Below are 18,360 nucleotides of genomic sequence, written 5' to 3'. Positions count from 1 at the left end.
ATTAAGTTGGAATCTAGAGCTTCCAGTATTTATGCTAAGCTAACCACCTCCTCCATCTCTTCATATCTAACGGACAGACTTGAGAGTGGTATTGACCTTCTCAAATGTGGAACAATTTTTTTAATGAGCAGGCGACTCATCTTGTAATGGCATTACAATAAAGTGGTGTTACAGTAAACCATTTACAGTTTAAAATGTCAAATCCTGCAGTGTACGAGCCCTTCATACTTACAGTCAGAGAAGCAGCAGCCCGAACATAATATTCACACGATAAACTCAACATGTATTGTTGTAATGTACTCACTGCAGAGTGCTGTGTTCTTGAAAAGACATGTTTTTGCTTTATCCATGGGGGCATCTGGCCATGCAGATCAGAATCAGAATCAGAAATACTTTATTGATCCCGGGGGGGATTATACAAATAGATAGATAGATTAATATGTCTTTAATTGAGTTTTTAATAAGTAATTTTTCACTAACACATTTTAATTGACGTTTCTGGACCACAGCAAATACAACCAAGAACCTTTTTTTTTTTCAGTTTGTGTGTGTGTGTGTGTGATTTGGGTGCACTGGCTCTTCCTTTTCCTCCACTTCTTCTCTGATAGCTCTTTGCTTTATACCTTTGTATGAACCTGGGCCTGCATTATGTCCTGACCCAACTTCCTGTTGAAACAGGAAATACATCACATTAGAGGTAGAGAGGGTCGTCCAATCATCGCAGGGTTGGCAGGGCTTTCCCCAGCTCCTCCTGTCCACATGTCAGAGTGTCCCTGGGCAAGACACTGAACCCCAAGCGGCTCTCGATGGTTAGGCCCGTGCCGCATAACAAGATTTATCAGTATGTGTACATAAACATGGACAGCAGTAGAAATATGATGAACTGCGGAAACCAAAGTAGAGGGTTTCCATCTCTCCGTTTCTCTCTCTATCCTGTGCTTTATGAAGCATTGCAGTTGCCGTGACAACCAAGGCCATTCCTTGTTTTAAAGATACTCGCGACCAAGGTATATGGCGACCAAGGTGTTGTTGTAGCAGGTGGCAGGTCTGAGAAAAGAAAAGAGGGTTTCTCACACACATACACACACTGGCAAGTGTGCTAATACAGTACACTTACAGATACATACACACAAACCCACCCACACACACACACGTGCACACGCACGATGGTTAAATGAGGTGATGAAACCTCTGATGCATGCTGACACCTTCGGGGTCCGACATATAAATTGAGCTGAATAAAACAGAGTGAAGGTTAAATATCGAGGTGCCACTCCACCCTTTAAAACCGACGCTCCCCTTCCTGAGGGCTGTGTAGTCACACACTTCCACCTGCAGCATGAGTTATTAGCTTTCATCAGAGTGAACTACAACATTACGAAAGAATGGTAAAAGCTTTCATAAAATCCAACAGTCAGTCTGATTTCTACTCTGCTCTTCGGAAACTCCTGCAGTACAACACCACCCACAATCCACACAATGGAACTGTTTTTGTGGTGCGACCCTCCGGCAGCAGCCTTGTGTCCACAGCTGCATCACAGCAGCGTCAACGTCTCACAGAAAAGTGTGAGATAAAGAAATATCAACAATATCCACTGTAAAGAGGCAGAATGAGGGTGGACATGATGAAAGATGGGTTTTTGTTTGGGAGGACAACGCCCCCTTCTGGTTTCATTAATACACTATAGGAGCGTGTAACAACCCTCTACACTTGTGATTTCCACCCAAAACAGATCATCATGGTGGAACGTGAAAATTCAGGTGGTTATTTCTCTTTTAGAGTACGAAACGGTGTTGTGGAGATGGAGCCGGTGTGTTTACGGGCGTGGAGGCTGCAGGCAGGCAGGGACCTGCGGCAGATGAGAGATCTGACATTCCACCTTAAGAATGCAAGAAATCACACTGGAAGCAGATTACCATCAGGCTGCCAGTGGTCTGGTATGCAACACGTGTCTCAGATTGGGAAACAAATGGGAGGCACAGGACAAACTGCGAGGACGTTTCAGGGTTTGAGGTGTCGTACAGGGTCAGAGGTCCACTTGTCTAGGGTTTTGAAGGACAATACCGAACTTTAATCCACACCCAAAACCAGTTTAATCCCTTTTTAAGGATAATTGAAATCTATATATTGTGTGAGGTGAACATAAACTGCATTGAACTGATATAAGTTGACGATAGGATCATTTCCAGTTGAAGCATAATGTAATGTTATGTAATACTGTATTTTATCTCTAAATCGCCTGGTAAATGAATGTAGTCTGGGTGGTCTGCTGTCTACAGCCTGCACATACTGTACTGTGCGTGCTGTACAGTCTTTTATTAAAGTTGTCATCACTTTGTTTTCTCAGTGAGATTTCTTAGAGGGCAGCTGGAAGAACTACAAATGGAATCATAAGGAATGAAGCAAACATGAGGGGGAGCTTTAATTCACCGACTTGTTTAGAGTTGAAACAGCTTTACTTCAGATTAACTGGGATGGCGCACAAGAACATTAGCTTTGTATTTAGTGGTGGGATGCTGCAGACATTCAGTTTGGATAATGTTCTCATCAACATAGGAATTCATGTGCCACTCTGTTACAGTTACAGTTATTTGTATCGATTTAATCAAACAATTTATAATATTCAATAATCTTTTTAACTAAGGTATTATGTAAAGACTCCCTGCCATAACATATAATAGGTGAAGGCAAACTGTGAACGTTTTGCTTGACAGGCACATTCAGACATGAAATATTCTCAGAAATATCGGAGTGATGATGCCATTGTTTGAAAAGTAATAATGTGTGTGTGTGCAGTGACATATTCACGACTGAATGTGTTTCACATTACCTCTGAAACATTAGTGCCTAACACAATTAATCTGAGAGCCTGACGTGGAGCGGGCAGCAGATGAAAGGCAGCAGTTTTCCCTCTCTGCTTTTAACACACGAGCTTCACGCCAAGAGGAATAAAATGCGGTAGTAATCCAAGATGAAGGGATTTTGGGATTATCACCACATATTCTGTAAATTGCGTGCTTCAAACAGGAATTTTTTTTAAAGTAGAGCAAGAGCCAGGATCTCTGCTACAATGACCATAAATGGAGAAAGAAACCTTCGAACCCTCTCGTGTGGAGCTCTGTGGATGACTGATAGAAACTGGAATGCACAAGCACCAGGTATAATAAAAGTTGTTACCTTTAATAACAGAAATCTTGATATTCAGACAAAAGAACAAAAATACAGAAAACAAAATAATCAATACTAATAAATTACAGAAACACATGAGATGCATCACACTTCTCACAAATAAGCAGCCAGACATTAAGATCACGTGACGACCAAATTTACACACCTGAGGCACACAAGAGGGGTTGGTTTTCATGCCACATTTACACCAATATACAGAACGTTAATACACTTAAAATACCATACAATACCATCCACCATTCAGCAGAGAGGAGGGGACACAGTGGACTGAAAGATCGGCAAATAAACCCGTGCAATGACATTATATCTCTCATTTACAAACGGCACATTTAAAGTGGACTTGATTTTCCTTGCAGTATTAGCTGTACTTAATGGCTGCATATTCAAATTCGGTGTTACGCATCAGTTCAACACACCTAAAGTTGAGCCTGTGACTGAACCGTGTCATGACTGAAAGAAAGAAGAAATGTTAAACATTAAGCAGAGTATTGCCCTTTTTCTCAAAATTATTATTATCACGCAATAAAAGGAAAGATGGGGTGAAGTGATGCAACTCGGTCTCACAAAATGCTGCGCACGCTGTTAACGAACACGGACGCAGCACCGGTGACATCAACAACAGCTTTTTAAAGATACATTCGGAAGGTTGGAGTTTTGAGGAGCTAAGGCTGTGATAGGCTGAGACAGCTGTCAATCAAGCAAAAGACCTTAAAAAGATATATCTCTTTAAACCTTATTATCTTCTTAATGGAAACTATTTATCATTTTAAGCACAAATACATTTAGGAATATGTACCATGCACAGTAAGCACAATACCAACTGAAATAATAAAGGTACAGTATTAAAACAGTGGATTTTGACCCTTTCAGTACAAGACAAGGCCAAAATTAGCTGGAAATAAAAGAGCCGCCTTTAGGTTCTCATCATTTCAGTTTATATTGTGCTCTTGTGATGCATGTTAGAAGAAATGTTGTTGTTTTTTTAACTGACTTGCTATGGATGAAGAAAGTTATTTAATCAACTTGAGTTACAATTAAAAAGAAGACCACAAACCAGTCAGTCAGATGGGAAATACAGTCAAAAATGTTAAGTATTTAGTAGTTATATGCATTTCTTTAAATTATAGTTCCATTAAGGGCACACTAAGACTTAAAGGAGTATGTTTGGAGAGTGATTGAGTGTCCATCCACATCCCTCATCTCCATCCTGCTGCCTATGTTTAGATGTTGCAGGAAGTCTTGACTCCGATCTTCCACATGTTGATGTCCCAGACACTACGTTGTTGTTTTTCTACGGTCCACGTATCAAACTAATCCCACTCCAGCTGAGACAGCAACTCCCTCTCCTTTTTCTTGCACTAACATGCTCTTAATTTACGAATCTGAAACGCTGCTCATTTCACTAAGTCTTTTCCAGCACTACCACTCTATAGTCCGTTTCTGCAGAGCACTGCTGAACTTGAGGTAGTTACAAGTAAACTTTGCAGCTCAGTTCGAATCGAGTCAAAAATATCAGGTGTGTTATGCTATAGCAGCTGAATGAGAGACTTTATCTGGCCCTAAATAAAAAAAAGAAAAACTGGTAAGAAACTAAAATCATCTGACATCTGGTCATTGAATATAATCTGACCCAATAGATGGGTAATATGTATGGCATCAACTGGATCCTAAACTGCATTTTTACACCCAAATCGCAGTAAAACTGAGAAAAGTGACATCAAAGTTCGTCCTGACACAAGTACTAGTAGCACATATCTAAACTGTTTCTCTTGATTTGAACTCAAAATCAGAAACCGTTTCTGCTGTGTGCCTCTGCAGGACGGGCCTCCTAAAATCCTTAAAAGGTAACGGACACAGTGATAGAAGTTAATATGTCAGTTCATCAGTGACGTCACAGCCATTATTGCGTGGCACATAAGGGATAGTAAATCCTCATGGTTTGGTTATGGCTTATCACACTAAGTGGTATGCATCCTTATAATAAAGACAAAACTATGGGAGTTAAACCTTCATGGGGTCTCACACAGTGAAATGCTAATTTGGTCCATTTTGACACAGTGCCAAAGGTGATGAAACGCTTGCAAAAGTGCTCAATGATAAGACACTGCATTAGGTCAGAGATGAAGCTGACTGCAGATCAGAATTTTGCATTTACAAACAATCCTTAAGGCAGAATTATTACAACTGACTGGCTGGAGCGGGCAGAAGAATCACAGTGCTGTCAAACTTAAATGGCAACAAAGGAAAAGATCACCAGACTTTCTGAAGTCGGACGGTGAGCAGGCTAATTAACTTACGACCCTTTTATAGCATTCCTGCTTCAAACTGAGTCGGCTGGAAACAACAACAGGTCAGGCAGAGACGATTTCAACCAAATCATGGAGCTAACAGCCAGTCAAAAATGTCAAAAAACTTCACGCAGTAAAACTTTGACGATTATCATTATAAAGCACAGAAGCGATCTGTCAATCAACCAGGCTTAACAACTGTGATTCTGTGGCTCCACCCACTGATGATAAATGCAACCAATCAGATTGTTTTTTCCCTCCAGAGCAACTGCTTTTGGTAACGAGCACTGTGAGTGTGTCGAGCCAACGCGCTTTGAGCTTATGTAGCGTAATGAACAAGCAATGTTGTTGTTTCATGTTTCTGCCAGCGAGACCGGAAGGCAAAACACCAACTAAAAAAACATAACAGCTTCTCTTAAATTGTCATGCGTCGTAGTTTGAAATCAAAATGGTGTAAAACCTATTATCAACATAGTTATTGCCAAAATGGGCAGTTCTTTTTTTGTGGTGGTATCATTATTAATCATAATGGCAAATTTACAACTTTACACACACACACACACACACACACACACACACACGCACACACACACACACACACACACACACACACACACACCCACACACACACCACCATACATTTTATACAGCATCATGCATGTGAATAAATCTCACCTTAAAATGGGTGGAATGATGGGTATTATTATCATGACAGGTCAATTTAAACTACTGCTCACACTCTGCAGTCACATTGATATTTCTGTTTGGGGTATTTGGACAAAACAAAGGATGGAATATGGAGCATAATTTTCTTTTTTGTCCAGGTCCCACTAAATGAAATGGGAGAAGAAAAAAAAACATATCTAGGCTTATTCAGTCTGTAGCACAGATAATTACGGAACCAACTACAAGACAGCTTGATAATTTCCTGCTACAAGAGCAATTTTCAGATTATTAGATTGTGATTATGCTCTGCATGGAAAGCCAAAAATACAGTCAATCTCCTTCTGTAAGCTTGATGCAACAAACTGTTGCTGTTGCTCTGTGGACGCACCAAGGAATTATTTTGGAAAGTAAAAATTATTATTATTATTGGAACGTTTCCTGTAAAAGACGTAATTTGGTGCTAATTATATGGAAAATTACTGACAGTATTCAGTTGGTACCTTCAAATAATTCCAAGAAACTGGTAGCTTAAACTTCTTTTACCAATACTTTAGAATACAATTAGGTTTCCATCAAATAAACAAATATTTTCCTAGATTAAAATAGATCTTTCTTTAGTCATTATATCATTATAATTATTTTCTTTCAAGGCTACAATACAGTGTATGCACATCCCATCTTATAAATGGTAACATTTCCTGGTTCTGGGTCCCCAGGACATGAGTACTTTCTCAAAACATAGTCTATGTTTTCATTACAATTTGCACCAAATGACATTGTCCTTTCCAGGAAACTTCCTAGGAAATTACAGCACCCATAAAATAAAGCTTCACCATTGCTTTCACTGTCTTTATAGACTCGTTAAGATCATGAGCTTGTGTTGGTTTTCAATTGGACGCTACGAACGACATTCAGTAAACATTTACATGTAGCTCCAAAGCAGGTCGAACGTTGGAAGAGGATGTCTGCTTTGATAACACTGCAGATGTTGCACACACACCGTTGACCAAAAACTAAAGAAGGGTGACGATAAATGATCTACAATCCCAGCTGACATCGGTTGTAGAAAATAAGAATGTAAGATGCAATGTCATACAACGAAACCTCTTCTGTCTCAGAAGAGACTTAAGCACATTAAAAGTCTCAAAGTATTACATCCTCACTGTTTGCCTTTAAACACATAGCAGTAGCAGTTATGATACAAATCCCACACAGAAAATACACCATACTGCTATTCACAAAGCACAAAACATTAAGAAAAATTGCAGGGAAATATCGGGGCTGTGATGGAAGACGACGGCTGTAAGCCAGTACAGCATTTGCACCTTGTTAAATCACAAGCTCAAAGGTCGGTTCGCTGTGTGATTGTTTTCTTGACCCAAGGCAGAGGGGGGGGGGGGGGGGGGGTTTCTGTTTTTATTAAAAAGCACTTTGGTAATGTTAGGTAGAGGAGATACTACGCAAGCCAATATGTATCTACAGCACAAGGACGTCTGAGAAATGTGGCTGCTGGCAAGATGCTCAAGATCGCTGGTGAACAGTGAGGATTCAGTACATTTCTCATGAGCTAACTGGAACAGTTTCAGATAAGAATATTGCAGTAGACATCTGCAAACAGTTTGGAAGCTGTGAGTCAATTAAAATAATTAAAAGAAATTGAATTGAATAAATGAAAATGTATATATAAACAAATCAGACATGACAGTTTCACTTGCTGAACAAACAGAATGCAGAATAACGACTATATACCAAGCAGTGTGAGCTAGATTACGATTATTTGCTGTAATTATTCACCACTAGAAAGGCCAGGCTGCCATCGGCTGACTGCTGATCTAAATTCCACGTTTTTGTTGATGCTTTCCAACTTTAAACACTCCAAATTACGGCATGAAGATGCCTGAAAATGTCTCAGTCCTCTAACATGATCACTGCAGTACTGTTCTATAAAAATTATTATGGGTACATGGAGACAGGTGCAGTAGCACGTAGAGAAAGATTGACAAAATAATGGCTGGACTGATGCTTCTATGGATCTTTTCATTCGCCTGTTCTTAACTGGCAAAGAGGAAACAGACAAGATCTTCAATCTGAGTAAAAATTGTAGAAATTTGAATGGGATTTGGTTTGATTCCACACCAGCAATGACATCCTACATCATTACATTAAAATCTCCTGTAAGGAAGACCAATGCAAATATGTCTTTTAAAATTGGACATCTTCAGTCAACACCATCATTGAAGAACCCATCTATTCTACTGGCCTTTCTAGTGATATGTTAATCGTTAATCTGAGGACAGTGGGTTGCACCAGGTGTTAAACTTCACAAACAGTGAGAGGGAAAGAGCAGGAACAGGAAGCTGAGGCTCTGAGGAGGAAGGAGACTCCAGAACAGATTAACCAGTCAGGGTTTTGTTTTCTTTTTTTCGAACCTGACAACTGACAGGAAGAGGAAGCTTCTGGGGAGGCTTTTTAGTCGGAGAAGAGGCTGGCGAAGGACTGTCGGAGGCTGCGGATGGTCTCCGCTTTGGCCTCGTCGTCGGTCTGGTTTCCTCGTAACGTCTCTGTGAAGGTGTTGGTCAGTGACTGGGATTTGCTGTGCAGTAAAGAGAACCGTAGTTTAGTGAAAGAGGAACTTGAAATAGTCACATTGGCACTTTAATCTTATACTGATGGATCATATTAGGGTACTATTAGTGGGACTCCGATGCAGACTTACTTCAGCTGTGGTGACTGTTTCTGAGCTCCAGGCCCGGAGGTGGCAGGGATGGGGCCGGGCTGGAAGGCCTGGCTGGGTGAGGTGGTGGCCGACCGGGCTCGCTGAGGTGAACCCTGGGCCGACTGGGATGGAGAGGCGGAAGCAGAGCGGTGTCCCCCTATAGTAGGTACACACAAATTACATGTAGATCAGTGGTTTTACTCTGCCATCACACTGACGCAGCCAGTACTCGCAGTAACAAACACGCAAACAAACAAAAGTGTCTCCTACCTCGCCTGGGCTGTGTGGTCTGTGGATGAAGGGACACAGAGTCATTACTGAGTCATGCACATACAAGTGCCCACATGGACACCAAACATGAACATTACTTCTTACATTACTTTGCAAACAGAGAACGTTGTCTCCCGTCCCCGGCTCGAGCTTCCCTTCCTCAAACACAGCTCCAGTTATAATCATCCATCTCGGGGAACCCATCAGAAATGCAGGACATTTAACTAAAAATTGAAGTCCTAAAATCGTTATATAATGAGCAATAAAACATGAAATAACCCTAACCCTTTATTTCATCCTTCCTGAGTAATACATTTAATAATTACATAAATAGTTACATTGACAGGACAACCTTTACATGTGTCGTGGCTCATAGATGAGCACTTGGCCATATGCAGAGGACAACAGCCCTGGCTCCGGGTTTTATCAACGCGTACATTAGAAGTTCCATTAAGACATTAGGGTTTCAGTTGGGGTACATGATTAAACAAGTTTAACACTGTTATAGTATTTTGACATGTTGTGGCGAGGGTCTTTTCTAAGTCAAGAGGAGGGTTCAAAGAAAACATTAATAAAGCTTTTTAACAAGTCCCCCCCCCCCCCCCCTCCACACCATGGATGTATGTTGTATCAAAGATGGCGCCCACTCATTCCTGTGAAAGTTGACTACCACTTGACGTCAGGGACTTCCACTGTATAGAACCCCATTAACAGGTCTGGTAATATTAGTAGTAGTAACAGTAGTAATATCAGTGACTGTATAAGTAGTGGTAAGTAATGTTTGTTTATTATACTTTAATATTAACAATACTAGTAGTAACAACAGTTATGTTTATAGTTACAATAATGGTAACAGTAATGGTCATACTGTAGCACTACTATAAGAGTACTGTTAATACTACTGTCAGTAGTTACAGTAGTAATCCTAATAGCAGCAGCATTAGTTCACTATGTGTGTAAAGGCGATGTGTCAGACATAATGTATGTATGTACCTTGACAGACGAAGGCTGAGGTGTGGAAACTCCCAGCAGCACTTGGGCCATCTTGTTGATGACCAGCTCTGTGATCAGCTGTTTATCCTCCTCCAAGTGCTCACCAATCAGAGGCATGGAGCTGTCCATCACCTACAGAGACAGAAAAATCAGCCAATCAGGTTCCTGGACAACCGTTTCAGCAGAAAGCTCAACGCCACAGAACTGAAACTGTATCAATCCTCCACTAGATGGCAGTGTTATATCTCTTATGAAGATGGGACGAGTTCAGACCCCAAATGATGTCAGTGATAATGGACTGTGTGGTGTTTTGCCAGCAGTGATGAAGTCATTTTACAGAGATCTCAGACAATATAAGCTATACAACGCTGCTGGCCTCAAATAGAATTTATTGCCGGATGCACTGAGCATGACACTGACTTTTCTGTTTGTTCCCATGCATCATGCTCCTCAGAAAGCCCCTTGTCCCGGATCTGTCCTACCACTTCCTCCAACAAAGATGCACCACCACTGTAGAGTTCAGCAGTGTTTAATCTGGGGTTTCGGACCCTGCAGAGGGGCGCAAAATAAAAAAAAAGGATAGGATGGGATGGAATATCTCTCTGATGCTTGCTTTTTTTCTTTTAAAATCCCCTGAAGTTGTCAGCCTCTCAGCCTCCCTCTGATAATAAATCACATGAACCAAAGTAAAAAGAGAGCCTTTTATAGTTTACTGTGCAGCTTTAGATGGTGTATAGCTTCATTTTAAGGGCTCAGGAGGCAAAAATGCTCCTGACCTATTCTCATTTGAGCAGTAGATAAACTGAATAGGTATATTTGAACACGCAAATCTCATCTTTCAAACTAACTGCCATTTTCCTGTACCACCCTCTGATGGGCAAAAAGGACCCACAATTAGAATTTCCAGCGAGCAGCAGATAAATAAAATGTGACTCCATCTATAAATATTATGTTGCCCCGGGTATGACTTGGAAGGGCACGCACCGCATCCATTGCCAAACACAAATAATTAACCTCAAAGAAAAAAAAACAACTTTCCCACCACTTGAGCTCACATGCGCATACACGTGTATTGCAGAACCACAGAGCACATGGGGCTCAGAGACTCGCCATCCTCCTCCCTAAAGACCAAAACAAACAGGAGCAGAGGAGTGTGGCCGCTGGAGCTGCTGGCTTGGATGCAGATGCCCGCTGTGGTGTATGAGACTGCCGCACCGCACCCCGGCCACAGGCTGTAAACACAGCCGGGCATGCATGCATGTGCTGATCCACTTGCACACAGTGTGTGCCAAGCAGGGCCCAACCATGTGCTGCAGAGAGCGTGCAGGGATCCCATTGCAAACAAACACTGCATCAGCGCATGTCACTAAACGGGTTTCCCCTTTGCTCTGGTAGAACTTTTATTAGTGGCATCAGTTAAATTCTATTTCAAAATACTTTATTCGTCCCTTAAGAGCAATTCGAGGCAAGCTGGTTTGGAAACATAAAAACACACAATTCATGTGGTGTGGTGTTTTGTTAGATTGAAATTGTGTCACCTTTGAAAGCACTACTGATAAAGACTTTGCAAAGCTAGGAACCAGTTGTGGCTAATGTTGCAAAAAATGTCCATATGAAAACTTAAAACTTGCTCTTTAGGCTTGTTTCACACCGTTAGGAACATATCTACAGCTAGCCAGCTAACTCCAGCTGATAAACTGGTAGTCATGGCTAAAAAAAAGCTTTTGTGACAGAAATCAAGTACCATTGTTGCAAAAATGACGATGAATTTTGATGGTAAATCTGCCACAATTATCATTGTAAACTGCACGAGCCGTGGGAGAACAGAGAGCAGCAGTAACTAAGGAGGGCGTGGCTAAGTGAAATTTCACAATATATTGTTCTACTACTACTCTTTTTGCTACAGTATGCGAAAGTTTTTTATATACTCCGCAGAGTACATAAAAGTTACATTCAATAAAACATAACTGATGATTTTGGAAAGACCCAGCCTAGCCATCCTTAATCAAGTCTCAATCTCTTTAGTTAAGCCCTCCCTGACATTAAATCCTCTCCCAACATCATGTTTCATGTGGAAACATGTCAAACCACAAAGTAAAATTAAAATCATATTTCACGCATTCTTGGACGTGATGAATCCGGTGTATTGAAAAAAACATTTAAAATCCAAACTGTGTTTTTGTGTGCCAGGGTTTCTTACTTTTTTCCTACTGTTTTTCAGAGTAATTTGAGATCTAACCATTTGGGTTCATACTGTTCTGGACAGAACCACTACCCATACCAGAGAACCCTTTAAAGCCCTTCCTTTTCTGCATGTACCCAGCTTCTTGGCTAGGATTTGGCGGTGAGGTGGGGCGTTGCATGGTGTTTTGGCCGCTTGAGTCATTACCACAGGGGACTGAGCAGAGGCCCTGGCAAGCGACCGCCAGGCCCCACTTCAAACGGCGTGTGATGGCAAGCAGAGCCGGGATCCACCCTACTGATTTATTAGGATACAGAGTCCTCTAGCAGAATACTGCAGCTGCCACTGGACTTTTCAGCACTGGAACACAGAGGTGTTATTCTGCACTTTTATTGAGGTGCACAGTGTTCTGTCTGGACAATATGCCCCGCTGCATGGGAAAGTTCACAGAGCACAACATGTGAAATGTGCTCATTCAAAAATTATGGTGCAGTCGCGGTACAGGGATGGGCAGAGGGTGACGTTTTCCGGGGAAAACAACTGAAGCTTTAAGATAGCAGCGTTTGTATTCCTCCCTCTTGCTGATGATTTCTATGATTCACTCAGTGTTAAATAAAGATAAAGATAAATAAAAGCCCATGGATATTTTACATACGTTTATCTTATTGAGTATGCGGTGTATCCTTAAACTCTATTTAATGTACCTTCCTTTCACCTCACTATCTCTGACTGTATCATTCAAATAGCTCAGGTAATAATCCTGTCATGACTGTCATCTTGTCAAGTCAAATCATTTGTTTGTCACGGTTTTCAAAGGTCCGATGAAATAAAAAATGCCTGTTCCATGTTGTCACTTTCTGTTCAAATCATGCCATGCCAAAATGCAATTTCATGCATTATTTAATCATAAGGCCATTGTTTTCCTTCCTGTCAAAATGTCCTTGTGTCATGTCCTGTCATGTGATTGTTGCTGTTGTATTGTGTACGTGCTCACATGTCACGTGACATTGTGCTAGGCTGTGCTGTAATGTAATGTGACATCCTGCCATGTCATATCATATCACAGCTCATATTATGTGATACCAGTGGTGAAAGAAGTATTGAGATCTTTTACTTCAGTAAAAGTAGCAATACTGCAGTATAGAAATACTGTATTCCTGCATTCATAATTTTATATATAAGTACAAAAGCAGCTAAATGTACTTAAAGTAAACACATGTGACAGAATGGCTCCTATCAGAATGTTATATTAGCCTATATTATTGGATTATTACTAGTAATGAAAAAGGCGTAGTTTAACCTATAGCTAGTTTTATGTTTTGTATGTTAAATCCTGAATCTACATGTAAACCTGCTATATAGCATCTCTGTGTGGTTGTCAGACATGCTAACTTTTGCCAATTAGCCCTAAACACAAAGTACAGCTGAGGCTGATGGGAATGACCTTAGTTTTGCAGGTATGCTATTATAACAGCATTGGAATTATTGGACAAATTAAAATGTCGACCTGATGATAGCACTACATAGAAAGTGAAGGGATCCCCAAACTGAATACAATTCATCTTGAGGGTGATGAATGTACAACATTCGGTGGCAATCCATCCAATAGTTGTTGAGACATTTCAATCAAAACCACAAATGTGACGGCGCTAGAGGAAAAGTCAGGGGATCACAAAAGTCAGTGGGCTTAATCATCTGGGGATTTTCTATTGTCTGTGTTACATGTCATGTCATTGTCGTGTTGTATGATTACTGCCATGTCATTTGACATTAACGTGTGCTGTGTCATACTGTTGTGGGATGTCATGTCATAGCATCCTCCATTGTCTACACACACCTTTTCTGTGAATTGACACAAAGCTGGAGCTTGCTTCAGGTTAATACCAGCTGCAGTACACTGTTAATGAAGTGCCTCGGAGCAGCTCATTACTTTTCATTAGGGAGAGGTGTCATGGCTGATGTCTTTGTCTGGAACAAAAAACAGATTCCCACTGTGATGGGCCCGACAGCTTCTCCCTGTCGTGGTTAATTAAATTCCATCACGCTGAAGGGTCGGAGAGAGACAGTGAGAGAGAGCAGGCCAGTCGGAGGAAGTGTTACTCGACCGTGTCACCAGTTTCTCTGTCCAAACAGTCCGGCTCTCAGACCACACATCTCTGGGGAGCTGGTAGATATTTGCTGAGATAGTTTGAGTATTTTCTCACTGCTGACCTCACCCAGCGTGTAGATAGGGAGCAGTGTGATGTCATGGTCTCAACCTAAATATGGGCACATCAGACGTCCCAGACCGGCCTGTTTCCTCAGATTTGAAGACATGGAAGACCGTTCTAAAAACAAAACTGATCACAGATGATACAACTATTTGTTTCCCGCTTCTCTCCAGGGCAAATTCCCCCACATATCATCCACTTACATAGTATATCATGAGGCATTCCTGTGGGAGGACTTTCGAGGGCAATCGAAAGCTGCCTAGTATACTTCCACTTAAGCTACTGATTTCCTGTTTTGCAACGAGCCCTCATACAACAGGACTGAACCTGCCTGGGCATTTTAACAGTTTTTTTTAACAACACTGACGGCAGACTGAGATGTCTTCCATTTGAGAGAAAGCAAATCATGCTACTCAAGACTTGCTCAAATCCAAACCATCTTGCTGCTGAATTGCATTGTCGTCTATTTTCAGCTCATGTAGAGGTAGAAACTGGTCTCTGTGCCTCTTCTATGATCCTCCTGTATGATGGCAGCACTTCTCTCAAAAAACAAACAAACAATTAGCTAGAGGAGGCTAAAACACTCAGTAGACCTGAGGTAAACTGCAGTCTGGTGAATGGTTTCATAACTATGTGCAACCCCTTTCACATTATACATAGTCAGTTGATCAGTGGTTACTATAAAAATATTGATTAGAGCAGCTTTAATATAATGTTTCATGATGTGACATTACAGACCCTTGAATGCATACATTTCCAGGATCGGTGACCCCAGGCAGTGTTACCGCCATGCTCATTCCATTGGGGAATGAAACAACAAACTTGAAGTTATTTTGGAGGAAAACCTCCACCAAATTTGAAAAGAATGCCAAACTTCACCAGTGAACTCAAAATAAACAGGCTGTGTTGGTAGACGCAGTGAGTCAACCGCTGACTCCTGATGTTGTTTTCATTCTCCTGCCTGTGTTTGGTCTACAGACTAATCATTCTGTCAAGGCTCTGACGATAACGTACCATCAAGTCTGGCTACACTCTCCCCCTTTGACTTTCACTATGATATGACAAATATTATCAGCACGGAAAGAGACTGAATCCAAGGTGACGTTCACACTGGATTGGTCTTTTGCCATGCGATCCCACTAACGCAGCAAATGTTTGGAATGGGAAATGTTTTTCTATCCACCGGCCTTTAACTCAACAGGTGCAGCCTTTGTAAAAATCCACATTTTTGATGACATTTAACTTTTCCACCGGCTAGACGGGGGTTATTCTGAAAATAAACTGACCTCGATGATATAGTCGTTGCCGTCTTTTCCATGGACGGCCTTCACCGCACAGATGTCTAGGCCACCAAACATCTCAGCGCAGGAATCCACCCACATCCGATATCTGGAACACAGTGACACTAATAAGTGATAAACCAAAAAATAAAGACCCAATATTCTGTGGAGATATCGTGATGGGTGGGTTGGACTTCACAGGGCTCACAGGCATAAAATATACAAAAGGTAGTAAATTCTCTACAACAGGTCAGCGTTTCCCATCTCTCTGGAGTCAGCTCACCTGTCAGTCATTGCGATCTGTTCCAACATGGCAGAGCCTGTATTAGCTTTCCAGTTCCCAGAGATGGACGTTCTCCTGCAAATCAAATACAAACATCAACAAATGAATCAACCTGCCTCCAGTCAAAAAACTACAATTTTCCACCAACACTTAGTCACTCACAACTCTTGCTTGTGTAGCAAAGCTCATGGGAGAAGCTATCGTCAGTTCATCAGCGATGATGATTGCCATCCACACCTACATTATGTTTGTGTCAGAGCCATTTGAAGACATGCTTTCATGGTGAGGCCAGAGGAAAACCAGATGAGATAAGGCTTGGCTACTCTGTTCCTCTGCTTTTGGTCAAGTCATTGTTTAGATACAGAGACTTGAAAGTTAAGAGGGTGTTGACTCATATTCTTTGTTCCTATACGCTAGGCTGAATTTACAAGGTCTGTTGCTTCCAAATGGGTGTGTGGGTTTGAAGGAGGAATGGGACCATGACTTTGCGAGAGTGCAGACATCTCAGAATCTAATAGCGATTCTTGATTTTTGGTCTATAAAACAGATAATTTATTACAATATTGCACTTGAATGACATGATTATGTGACATATTTTGTGTTATCTGTTTTCTGATGTTTATGTTTTTGTTATTGATGCCTTCTGTTAATCTTGGCCTTTACCTCTGTTAGGCTTTTTTGATTAAATAAAGATTGAAGTTTGTATAGCCTTTTTCCACTGCAGGAACTTTTCCAGGGGCCCATAACCCAACTGAGGAACTCAGGAACTTTACCACCTTTTTAACCGCAAAAATATTAGCTTTATAGGCAGCTTCACTACATCTGTAAGGGTGTCACCCATCATATGTGTCATATGTATGTATGTATGATGCTGGTGGTGTGAAGCGTCTTACATGTAAGCCTTGTAGTTGTTGCCAATCTTCTGGATGCGGATATCGTACTTGGACTGGACGTAGGGCTCGGTGGTGGCGTAGGTCCCGGCAAGAGCCACCACGCTGGTGATGTCCTGGAAGTCCTGTTGGTTTTCAACTTTGATCTGTGGGAGAGACGCCACTCGTTAGTGAGCGGCTAATTAAAAAGCGTGCAGTCAAAGCTGGCAGTGGCCGCTTAGAATCCCACAGGAATTTCACACTTGTGCACTGGCGGGATAATGAAGGGTCCCTGGATGGAAACATTGCCAGGGGTGGCTTTGAACTACGTCAGCTCACTCCCATCAAGTGATTAGACTGTAGACTGTGGACACAGACGGAGGGGAAATGATGCAATGGGAACCCATCAACACAAAACATGGCTCTTACATAAAACCCAAAAGTATTTTTCACCATAACTTTTAGGTATTTAGGTAACAGTGAGGTGTGACGTTGTAACATAGGAAGGAAACAACTAGTTGCCCCTCAGTGGTAGTCTGCAAGACCCTCATTTATTTCTATCTACATTCCATCTTGGACAGATAAGCTTTCACTGGCTTCTTCACTACAATTCCCAGGGATCATCTGTCAGTTCAACAGCTTTCCTCTGATGTCTTCCTCTTTCAATTTTCTTTGGATGATGTTTCTGTAGGTGGTGCTATTTTCTTATTGACTAAGTTGATACACAATTTATGAGGTGTCTTCCATCAGTCATGGGAAATGGGGCTTCTTGGCAGACAAACTCATTAATCAGCAGCTTGAATGTATGGCAAACTGTCAGAGCTCAGTGTCTCAAGATGCAAAATGATTCAGTCCAGAGCTCCCACTCACTCATCATCATCCCTCTCACTGGTGTCATTACAGTTCTACACAGTGGAAGTGGTAGAAACGGTGAGCTGCCATCATGAAAAAAGACAAACCAGATACAGAAACCAGGAAGCCCTGGTTTTTCCTCTGGGGTTTCAGCTCGTCACTCTGTTTTGCTCTTGAGAAGATGAGTTTAAGTATATTTTTAAGTGAACTTAGTTGGTGTAAAGATCATCAACTCACTCTAAAATAGTATGGACATTTCATTGCAGTCTGTTGATCCAAAGTAGGCTTCATGTCCTTTCTAGATCCTTTCTGTACTAGAGTATATTAGTTTTGCTTCAGATGCTAATGTACAAGTTATATACATACCAGAGGCTACCAAGTTGCATGACTCAAGGTCTGATGTTGTAGAACATGGGGATAAAAAGTTGCAGTTTGAACACAGTCAGAAGGTCTAGCACTGAGTACTATCTCACTGCTAGATCACCATAAAGAAATAGCTAAGTTGTGCCATAGATGATGTCAAAACAGTTCAGTTTCTGTCATACTGATCAATATGGAGTG

General features: G+C 41.3%; 1 protein-coding gene across 2 annotated transcripts in view; it reads right to left on the bottom strand.

The window, feature by feature from the left end:
• Positions 1-8,613: 8,613 nt before the first annotated feature.
• The window catches only part of syn3 (synapsin III), an 83,211-nt gene continuing 73,464 nt past the window's right edge, over positions 8,614-18,360 (bottom strand). Inside the window, exons 7-13 of one of the 2 annotated variants that reach the window (XM_070928845.1) lie at positions 16,972-17,114; positions 16,079-16,153; positions 15,802-15,904; positions 10,124-10,255; positions 9,131-9,155; positions 8,861-9,017; positions 8,614-8,737 (exon numbers count right to left, since the gene is read on the bottom strand). In XM_070928845.1, coding sequence (XP_070784946.1) covers positions 8,614-8,737; positions 8,861-9,017; positions 9,131-9,155; positions 10,124-10,255; positions 15,802-15,904; positions 16,079-16,153; positions 16,972-17,114 — 759 coding nt within the window. The remainder of the gene's footprint in view (positions 8,738-8,860; positions 9,018-9,130; positions 9,156-10,123; positions 10,256-15,801; positions 15,905-16,078; positions 16,154-16,971; positions 17,115-18,360) is intronic. The other variant, XM_070928846.1, reaches the window with a different exon arrangement.

This window comes from Enoplosus armatus, chromosome 22 (genome assembly GCF_043641665.1).
Source record: "Enoplosus armatus isolate fEnoArm2 chromosome 22, fEnoArm2.hap1, whole genome shotgun sequence".
NCBI classification, from domain to species: domain Eukaryota; kingdom Metazoa; phylum Chordata; class Actinopteri; order Centrarchiformes; family Enoplosidae; genus Enoplosus; species Enoplosus armatus.
The sequence above is the reverse complement of the archived record's forward strand: the minus strand, read 5'-3'. Positions and strand labels throughout refer to the sequence as shown.